This window comes from Capra hircus, chromosome 7, assembly GCF_001704415.2.
Source record: "Capra hircus breed San Clemente chromosome 7, ASM170441v1, whole genome shotgun sequence".
NCBI lineage: Eukaryota > Metazoa > Chordata > Mammalia > Artiodactyla > Bovidae > Capra > Capra hircus.
Window position 1 is genome coordinate 48,707,429 of NC_030814.1, and position 11,009 is coordinate 48,718,437.

Genomic DNA, 11,009 nt, shown 5'->3' on the forward strand with positions numbered 1-11,009 from the left:
CAGGTGGATAAGAGCACAGACCACATCAGCTCCCACCTCTGCCACTTCCCAGACCCGTGAGCTTGGGCACATGACCTCCCTGAGCCTCTGTTTCTTCATCTCTGAAGTTACGGATTCATCACCAACCTGCGGCCAGTCAAGGGGGAGCTGAAAACGGTACCTCCCCTCGCAGAGGTGTGAACTGAATTACAGTTCTTAGGACACAGCAGTTTCGCTAAGCGGTAAGTAGCAATTTATTGTGGATGTTATCATGGCCTCGTGATTATTTCTACATATTTTTTGCTAATGCTTGAGTCAGTATCTGGGACACCACTTTGTGGATGACCGGAAAACGATATTCTGCCTTCCAAGTAGTTTCCAGCCTAGAAAATGCTACTCGAGCTTTCAAAGCCACAGGTGTCTTGTTTGCTATGGTGTCTCCACTGCCTCATGTAGCCCCTGGAACATAACTGTATTGGTAATGTCTTTCTGAGTGAAGAGCTGAATGCAGGGCCGGAAGAGGACAGGAGCCGTCTACCCCAGGTATGTAAGGTGCCCAATGGCTCACAGCAGTAGGCATCATCCCCATCTTACAGACAAAAACCCGAGGCCCGGAGAGGTGCATGGGACACACCATGATCACACAGCTGGTGACTGAGATCTGAATCCAAGCTGGGCAATTACCCACAACCCAGTTCTTCTCTGATGCCAGGGAACATGTCCTACAGGGCACCTCACCTCCCATGGGTGACAGCCTGGAAGATGGTCCCACTTACCTTGGCTTTTTCTTTCACATTTGAAGACGAAACTGTCCCTGTGACTGAGGAGTTGGTAGCTGCTAATCTCGGAGCTGCAAGACACAAATACCCATTGGGTGAGCCAGACCAGCCTTTTCTCAGGGAAGAAGAAAGGTTTCAGCTCACATAACAATTCAATTTGTATGGCTGCCTGGTGTTGGCATGAGATTTGAGGCTGAGCCTGGACTGAGGAAGGGCTCGGTGGTGCTCAACCACATCCCCCAGGAGCAAGAGAGAGTGGCGACACGGAAGTGGGCTGACTACATCCCCAATGGGGTTCCAGCTCCCTGGAGGCTGGAGATACCGAGGGCCCCAGAGGAAACGGGATTGGCTCCCAGACCTACTGCATACTACCCTGGAGGCCCGAACAACTCCAGGGATGCCATTCCCACAGGCCACCTGCCACACTGCAGCCCCGAACGCCACTTAGCAAGACAGGGGCAGGTCATGCAGCCCCAGGTCCACAGAGAAAGCTGCTCGAATTTAAACCATGTCCCAGTGGGTGGGGAGCAGAACTAAAAGACTGGAATCTTGTTAGATGTCAGTTTCCGGACCCTTTTTGCCTTGATACCAGGATACTGTCTCCTTTGAGCTCAGGTTAGGGAAAGGTTTCTAACGTATGCTGTGAAATAAAGAAGATGCTGTTGTGGGCTTCCCTGGTGGTCCAGTGATTAAGAATTCGCTTGCCGATGCTGGGGACACAGGTTCAGTCCCTGGTCCGAGATGATCCCACATGCCGTGGAGCACCTAGGCTTATGCACCACAACTGCTGAGCCTATGCTCTGCCGTGAGGAGCCTGTGCAACCAAACAAGAGTAGCCACCCCCTCACTGCAACTAGAGAAAACCTCGAGCACAGCAAGGAAGACCCACCACAGCCAAAGACAAATGAATAAATAAAGCCAAGAGAAAACAAGTGTTGATTAGGTTAAAAAATATGATGCTGTTGAGAGGAATGACATGATCTAATTCTTCTCCTGACATTTAATTCCATCTCTCTTTATTTTTGTTTTTTTGTTCCAATTTACTGGCTGAGCTGGGTCTCTGTTGCTTTTCTCTAGCTGCAGAGAGCAGGGTTACTCTCCAGTTGTGGTGCGTGGGCTTCCCAGCGTGGGGGCTTCTCTTGTTGCAAAGCACACGCTCTAGAGCACCAATAGTCGTGGTGCACGAGCTTAGCTGCTCCGTGGCACGCGGGATCTTCCCGGACCAGGGACTGAACCCACGTTTTTTGCCCTGGCAGGCAGTCTCTACCACTGAGCCACCAGGGAAGCCCTTTCTTGATTTTTAATTCTGGAACATTTTAGGCCTGTTCATAAGTACTGAGGAAGAGGACGAAGCCACCCAACCCCAACCATTATCAACTTGTGGCCAATCTTATTTCAACTGCACCCCGCATTCATCCATCCCAGTGAGTATTATCCTGAAGAATACACCAGACATCATATTACGTTGCCCAACAATATTTCAGCAGGTTTCTCTCAATGAGGGCTCTTAAAAAGTATAATTATAATTCCATTATTACAGCTTAAAAAATTCATTAATATTGAGTAAGCAGTCAGTAGGCAGTTATACAGCTTTTGTTTCAAATAATTTGTAAGTATGGATATAGGCCTGTACGGATGTCTATCTGTTTGAGTGCAGATGCAAAGGGGAGCGTCATCAGCATCGTCAGGCTACCTTCCAGGAGATGCATTTAGGGAAAGGAAAGGGAGCAGGCAAGGGGAATAGAAAACCTCCCACTTCTCTTCTGTATGTTTTGTAGAGTTCACAGAGAACTTGTTTTGCATTATAATTTTCAAAGATTAAGCAAAGTATAACATACATATTCAGTATGATCGCCAATATTTGAAAAAAACATGCTCAGGAAAAATAAATGGAAGAATAATTTGCCAAATTATACGTGGCCAAGAATATGGGTAATTTTCCACTACCTCTCTAAAAAGTCATTTTCACATATTCTATAATGAATATAAAGAAGCCTGTATTTCTTTTACAATGAGAAAATATATTTAAAAATTAAGAAGTTACCTTCTATGTAAGTAAAAACCAATAATGCAAAGAATGGTAATTCTTCTGTGGAGCTGTGACCACTGTTGGTTAAAGCACAAACTAGCTGGAGAACGGGGATAGGAGGGGGCTGTGAAGGCCTCACAGGGTGGCCCCTGCCAACGCACTGGAACCAGGGTGCCTGGGACAGCGTACAGGTGCTAAACCTGCTCCCTTCAGAGAGGCAACTGCTGAAATAGCCCCTGAGCACACAGAAGAGGGGCCCGCCAGCTGCCGTCTCTGAACTCTCTCTCGCAGTTCTTCTGAAAATGAAAGCTGCTCTTCTGTGTTTACCAGGCTTATCTAGAAGGCTTAAAAAAACGCAGTTCCTGGACTGGAGAGGCTGACTCTCTATATGCCTCTAGACTCTAAGAGCCCATTCCTGTTTTTGTTCACCACTGGATTCCTAGCACCTGGGACACAATGTCTGGCCCAGAGGAAGGGCTCAAATCAAGACTAAAATAGGTATGTGGGGCTCTTACAACCTTCCCTCTAAAAGGACCTGGTCCTCCAAGGGCTCACAGAAGGTGAAGCTGGAGGTGGACTCTCCCTTGGAACAATCCAATATACAACAACCGGTCCCCGAGAGGTGCAGGGTACTGCACCGAGCCCCTGGCTCAGAGACGGGGGCCCTCTCAGCACCCAGGGCTCTTACTGGGTTTGGTGGTTTTGGCTTCTGCCTCCTCCTCCTCCTCCTCCTCTTCCGAGCTCTCTGAGCTGCTGATGGGGTCTGACACGCGGGTCCTCTTGGCCTGCAAGGCCGCATCTTCCTCTGCTTTCCGTTTCCGGCCAATCTCCGAAGTTCTGCAGGACAAGGGTGACTGGCAAGCTCAACCAGGGGGCAAGGACAACCCTAGGAGAGTTGAAAAGGAAGACCTCCCACATCCTCCCTGACCCCAAAGGGAAAGTGTATAAAGAGACTTTAAACAGTGATGAAACAGAGTGGAGAAACAATTTTGTGTTGTGCATCTTCACTCATTTCATTGTATTTTTACAGTTTATCTTCAAACACTCAGGAAGGGTGGGCCATATTTTCTAACAGCCGCTAAGAGTCACAGAGCTCTAAGCGCCAGCACTGTATACACTTCACAGAATCATCCAGGCTCCTCCTTCCTTCAGGACTTGTGGCACCCACAGTCACCTCCTCTTGGAAGACTTCCCAGGTCCCTGTTGTCCCTCAGGCCTCAACTCCAGTACAGCCTTCTCGGAAAGGCCTTCCCCAGTCACCACTGTCCTCTAAGATATTCTCCACCCTGTTTCATTTTCTTCAGAGCACTTTTCTCTCTCCCATCATTTTACTTACTTCCTACTTGATGCCCCTACTGCATGCCCGGGGAGGGGAGGGCTGGCAGAACCTTTTCCAGCTCACTACAGTACCTAGGGTACCTAGCCTAAGTCTCACGGCTAACTGACCTGCCCAGAGTCACAGTCTGAGGCTCTGGGGAGGACAAGCACTCAGATGGCTGAGGTGCCAGAATTTTCAAGCATCACATCCTCTGAGCCCAGCCTCCTGCCCGAGGGGGTCACTGTCTGTGTGCCACACTCTCCATGTGGGACAGATGTCGCTCTGCCACAGTTTGGGACATGCTGCCTGGCTCCCTTGTTCCCAGGAAGGCCACCTGTTGGGAAATCTCCTACAAAAACATGTTTCATTTATCACACGTATAGGTTCACTCTGCCTCTCTTCTCCCCGTAGAACGTAACTTTCACACGTGCAGAGATTTTTCTCTTCCAGTTTGTTTCCAACGACATCAAGAACAGTTCTGTCCCAAAGTAGGTGCTCAGTAAACAGAAGCGAGTAGAGGAGTAATGCCTCCACTGGCCAGGTTTAGCACTTTATTTACTATTATTATCTTCATTTTACTGAAGGAGACTGACTTGGGGAGATCAAGTTTGTCCAAGGTCATACAGCTGGGTTTGAACCACCAGGTTAGGCTGGCTCTGGTGGGTGTGAGGTCCTTGTCCAAGTCAGCACCCCTCATCCAGAGAAGAGGCTGGTGGTAGGGGAGGTGTGAGGCACGGCTCAGTGAAGCATTTCTCTGGGGAAGGAAGTGCCGCACAAATAGCCAGACACCTGGGCACGTGGAAGAGGAAGTGGAGGGTGTACCCTGTGCTCGCCTTAGCAGCAGAGGAGAGCCAAGAACTGAGGGCTGACAGGGCTTGCAAAGACCTTAGCTCTCTGCTGGAAGCTGGGATCCCTTCTCTACCATGCCCGCCTTTGCTTACACACCTCTGATGACAGGGATCTCACCACTCTACTGTAGCCCACCTCAGTTTTGGACAGCTCTGATGACCAACTGCTTTCACGCAGAAGCTGACACTTGGCTTCCTAAAGCAGGTTCACATGGGTCCCACTTCTCTCTCAAGCCCTAGGGAACACCCCACTCCCTTCATCTCCACACATGTGCAGATAGTGGTCCCTCCACTGCCCCTCTGCCATCTTTTTTCCACCCAGACAGTTGCGCGTTCACTATCATTCCTCATGGGTCACAACTGCAGGTCCTTCACTCCCGTAGCTGGCTGTGGTCAGGCGAGTTCATTGAGGGAGCGATTACCCGCTCCTTCATTTTCAATCCATTCCTCTGTTGATAAGTCCTTGGATTATCCCCTCTCCTTGTTTTGCGTGTTTCACAGGCATTTCACATTCAACATGTCTTTGAAATCTTTCCCTCCATGTTGGGTTCCTTCCATTCAAGCGTACAAGTCAGACACCTGGGAGCTGACTACACTGCTTCTCCAAACCATCTGCAGACCCTCATCTCATCCTCTGGTATTCCTGCAAACTGTCTCCCTCGTATGTTATTCCTGCCTCAAGCCCCAGCAGCTCTGGTCTGGAGGCTGATATCCACAGCCTACCCAGCCGAGCCAGTGACCTCACCACTCTTCACTTCACCCGTCCATGGTTCTCAGGGCAAAGACACAACTTCTCCTCGTGGGTGATCAGGCCTGTCATGGGGTGGTCCCTGACGATTGTCTAGTCTCGTCTGCACTGCACAGCAGTTACAGCCTCAGACCAGCAGCTCCCTCTGCCAGCTACACTCCATCAGCCTTTCCACACCTATTGCCGAGTTCACCTCCCCACTCCTGCAGTTCTCAACTCAAAGGTCGCCTCAAGGAAGCCACTCCTACACACCCAAATGAGGTGATGCTAACCTATTCAGGCAGTTTTGGCCCCAGGCACCTCTTTCATAATCCTTACCACCACTGTAATTTTATACTCATTTGTCTCATTCTCTGTGGCATGCTTACCTCCCTGACTCCAGTGTCAGCTCCAGGAAAGGAGCCACCCTGCATGTCTCATTCATGACAATATCTCTGTACTGAGAGCCTGGCATTCAGTAGTTACTCAATAAATGCTCATTGACTGAATGAATAACAAGCTGCCAAGAAGCTCTTGTCCTTCAGAGACACTGCTCACAGTTCTCAGTGTCCTCTCTACTAGCAGACAGACACCCATATCTGTGGTGTAGCTTCCTAGAGGTGATAAAAGTATCTACAGTGGGTTACGGGGACAGATTTTAGACCAGATTAGTATCCTAGCTGATTTCATGCTGAGAGCTTGGGGTGTCCTTCTTGCACTCCCTCAGCCCCATTAGACTTACTGTTGCCAGTGTGTATAGATGTCCAGAAGGGTTACAGGCTGACTCAGGAAAATTTTCTGCAGAGAAGCAAAGAGAAAGCAGCAATTAACCCTCCTGAGCACAGCAAGGTTCCTCCTTGGGCCCCACGCTCATGACATCATGAGCCACAGAGAGATGGTTGAGAAGGGGGTCTTTCTGCTCTGGGCAATACGTGTGCTCAGCCCTGCCAGGACCACCTGAACCTTTCAGAGACACGCAGGGCAAGTACTTCCAACTAAAACCTTTTAAGACAATATTCTGGTGAGAAGTACCTTTGACAGAGTAGAGTGGGAATATTCCAAGCTAGCATTTATTCAGCCCCCAGCCTCCCTGGCACTCTCCAGGCTTAGGTGCCACGAGACAGGGCTTTTTCCACCCCTGACCTTTCAAAAGTCAAGCTGGTCAATTTCCCCAGGCAGTACGAACCACAGACTAGACAACCACGCTGTCTGCTCACCCACTGGGCAGAGACTGGAACCAAATGGCGCCAATCCTTTGGTAGAAGCAAAGCCCTCTGGAGCCAAGATCAGAAGTCTACTCTCTGCAAATGTCAAGAACCTGGAGTGTCAAGTGCCCCAAGGAGGCTGAGTGAGTAATGCAGGGCCAGGGATTTAAGCAGAGTGGCCAGGAGGGTGCATCTAGGGACAGGCAAAGAGAATTTGTTAACTGGATAGTCTACTGTCTTCAGCTCTTTAAAGCTGCAGGTTCTTTCTTTATATGGGGATAACAGCAGTACCCATCTAAGATGCTGCTCTCAGGCCTTAAGGAGACAGTCTACAATAGTAACTGCACAGCACAGCAGCCAGTAACATTCAGACTGTAACTGACAGTGACTAAAAGTGTCAGTTTCACTTTCCTTGGCCCCAGGCACACTGGCCTCCTCACTGTCCCTCAAATCTGTCAGGGGACTCCGCCCCCATCGGGGCTGGCTGTTCTTTCTGTCTTGAATGCTCTCTCCTGCCAACTATATGGCTCACTCCTTCACTTTCTTCAGGTCCTCGCCCCAAAGTCACCTTCTCATTCGGGTTTCATGACCACCCTATAGATAATTTAACTCTGATATTCCTTATCCCTTCTACCTGCCTTATTTTTACACCTAGCACCTACCATCACCCCATACACTGTATCATTAACTTAAAAAAAAAAATTCAGTCATTTGTCTGTTCCTGCTGGAATATATGCTTCATGAGGGCAGGATTCTTTCATCTAGGCAAATGCCCCAAAGAAGATAGGTACTCCCTTTTGTTCCCTGTAGCTGGTAAGTGATATAACTGAAGTAAGAAAAGCTACCGAGGTCCAAAGATTGGGAAAAGCACAGATGATGTCTTGTTTGTCATCCTTTAGTCTCTCCCAGAGGTCCTGAGAGCAAGTATCATGACCAGAGCCTACACCATAGCCAGAGGGACACCGACTAATCAAGTCAACAGACACCACACCAACTTAACACCTTCCAGTGGCTTACCACTACTTTACCAAAACCAAAGGAAGCCCACTTCCTGCCTCTGTCTCCCCAGAGATCTCTATCACCCTTGCACTCCATACTTCAGTCATAATAAACTTTCTGGCGGCCAGTACATATGCAACACTTTGCATTCCTACTTGGAACATCCACTTCCTTCTCTCAGATCTCAAAGTAGCATTCACTTCCTCTGGAGAGCAGTTCTGGATATCCCTGACTAAGGCGATCTGCCATTCCTGTCTTAGCACCCTATGCTTCTCATTCTTGGCAGTTAATGCAGTGCTGAGTGCACAGTTACTTTTGTGGTCCTCTGATTTATGTCAATCTCCCCTAGCAGATTTAGCCTGTAAACTCTAATTAGTAAGCCAAGGGACCCTCCTCGCAGTTCTATCGCCAGCACCCTCACTGCCAGATTAACAGCTGCTTGAGGGATGGACGAAGTAAGAGCGACTACACCACGAGTTCAACTCCCAATCAGTACAGAAAAGCTGCTAGGGGCTTGAGCTCCAGCTCAGTCAAGTAGCTTCAGGCCCCTTCTCGGGCGCTCTTTCGCTCCTTTCAGGGCTGGTAGCGATTCTCTCCTCAGACTCGCAGCAACCTTTTCGCCCTAGGGGGCCGCGCCGAGCCACGTGGCCTGATACTTCGAAATTTTAAATCGTCGCTCCCGGAAGGGGGTGGAGGTAAGGGGCGCGGGAATTATAAAGCCCAGAGCGTTCGGTCTCATTTCCCGGCCCGCCCACTCCACAGATAAGGAAACTGAGGCCCAGAGGAACTGGGAGCCACAGAGGTGCGGGGCAGAGGTTGCGGCCCCTTCAGCACCCCGGGCCGCGTCCCAAAGCACAGTGGGATGCGGGATCTCGGCGCCCGCAGGCCGCCAGAGCAAGAGGCGCGGGCCGCCTCTCCATAGATCTTGCACGCGGCCCTTGGACACGGCCCGCGCATGCTTACCTGGCCGCTCTGCTCCTTCACTTCCCGCGCCGCACGCACATAGCCCGCCTGCAGCAGATGCTGGTAGATCAGGGGAAGGAGCTCCCGCCGCTTCCTGGCCTCAGCCATGCCCGCGACCCCCGGCCTGTCCGTTCAGCTGCACGCCCCCCTCAGTCCCCGCCCGCCACTTCCCTTGTGCCCTTAGACCTCGCGACCCCCACTTCCGGCTCCTCCTCCGCCCGCCGCGCGGCACGCCGGGAAGCGTAGTCTTATCTCCAAAGGTGGCCGGCCCCGCCTCCGCGGATGAAAAGGGAGGAGGCATGGGAGGCATTGAGACCGCCTATTGGCGGGGAGGGCGGGTGTCGGATCCGGACTCGCCCCCTGGGCCGCCTAAGATTAGAATGCCTCCCTCTTAAATCCTTCAGCCTCGCTCCTTGAAGGCATTTGTCTTCCTCTTAGCTGTGTGACAGCTGTGATCGGATTTTACTCATCTCTGAATATCCTATTCTCCAGCTCTCTCTAGACTCGAACTTCCACTTACCCACTCATTTAATCATTTCACAAATCTTTTTAGAGCGCATGAACCGGTGCTATTTGTCATCGTTCATTCATTCATTGAATAGTTATTGAGCGCCATACCTTCGGCAAGCGCTTAGGCTAGGCCTGCGGGATATATAAGATGTGGCAGCTGCCCTCAAAGCTCACAGGGAAGAGAGAGGCTGGTAATCGAGCAACTATGGTTCAATGTCTTCTGCACGTTGTCTGGGACAAGCACAGCCTATGGGAGAAAGGAGGGGCCCCTAACCCCAAGAGGGTATCTAAGCTGAGGCTTAAAGACAGAATAGGAGTTTCTAGGTGCAGAGGAGAGGGCTGGCATCCCAGGCAGAGGGCACTGCATGAATATAGACAGGAGAAACCACTCCAGTACAGGCCAGGAAACCCAAACGTAAAACGCCGTCTGTGCTGCTGGACTGTTGAGTTGGAGGGTTGAGGGAACCAGTGTGGACGCAGAAGGATGGACAAGTTAACAGGGCCTTCAACACCCGCTCCACCTGGTCAGAGTTTGCACTTTGCTCCAAGGGCAATAGCCAGTCTCTGTCTGATTCTATGCAGGAGGGTGACTTGGGTTTGTGTTTTTTAAAGATTGCAATGGGGACTTCCCTGGTGGTCCAGCGGCTAAGACTGTACTCCCAACGCAGGGGGCCTGGGTTTGATTCCTGGTCAGAGAAGTAAAAACTGCATGCCACAACTAAGACTTCTCATGCCATAACTAAATAGTCCACATGCCTCAACGAAGATTGACGATCCTTCATGCTACAAAGACCCAGCACAGCCAAAAAAAGAAAAAACAAAGATTGCTATGACCAACGCATAGAGGATGGATTTGTGGAGAACAAAACTGGATGAGAGGGTGCTGTAGTTGTGGAGAGGAGATTGGCAGGGAGAGGGTGAGTTAGGCTGGGGAATATTTGAATCAGCTATTCTTTTTTTTCTTTTAACATATATTTAAAATTTTTATTTGGCTGTTCATTTATTTTTCTATTTGGGTCTCCTTATTTATTTGGTCTTCTGCGCTAGGCCATCATTGCTACCCGCAGCCTTTCTTTAGTTGTAATGCTTGGGCCTCTCACTGTGGCGATGGCTTCTCTTCCTGCGGATCAGGGGCTCTAGGGCACTCTAGGGCGTCAGAGGCTACGGTATGTGGGATCTAGAGCATGGGCTCCGTAGCTGTTGGTACACGGGCTTAGTTGCTCCCCCAAAACAGGGATCGAATTCATGCCTCCTGCATTGGCAGTCAGATTCTTAACCGCTGGACCAACAAGGAAGTCCTGAACCAGCCGTTCTTAACTTCATGTGTCCATCGAGAAAATGAAGAGAGCAAGAAGCACCTAACGTTTGCTGTAGAAAATTCTAAAGGTGTACAGACACATAACGTTTTCCGTCCAATTTTAGGATACGGGGTAAGCACATACCTGACCACCCTAGGCTTAGGAACGATTGCTCCAGGAAAAAATAGGGACAGGACCAGGTAACTGATGGAATATGGTAAGTGAGGAAGAGAGGGGAGACTAATCTACATTCAGCTATTTAGCAAATATTTATTGAACAACTACTGTTGGAAATAAAACTGTCTCCACGCCAACAGAGCTTATAGTTTAACAGGGAGACATAACCTAACAAAT

General features: G+C 50.0%; 1 protein-coding gene across 3 annotated transcripts in view; it reads right to left on the bottom strand.

Annotated features, from left to right (window-relative positions):
- TCOF1 (treacle ribosome biogenesis factor 1) overlaps nt 1–9,034 on the bottom strand; it is a 38,637-nt gene extending 29,603 nt beyond the window's left edge. For all 3 annotated transcript variants that reach the window (XM_018050157.1, XM_013965696.2, XM_018050156.1), the window contains exons 1-4: nt 8,848–9,034; nt 6,423–6,478; nt 3,476–3,624; nt 756–829 (exon numbers count right to left, since the gene is read on the bottom strand). In XM_018050157.1, the coding sequence (XP_017905646.1) occupies nt 756–829; nt 3,476–3,624; nt 6,423–6,478; nt 8,848–8,955 (387 nt within the window). In that variant the 5' untranslated portion in view covers nt 8,956–9,034. The remainder of the gene's footprint in view (nt 1–755; nt 830–3,475; nt 3,625–6,422; nt 6,479–8,847) is intronic.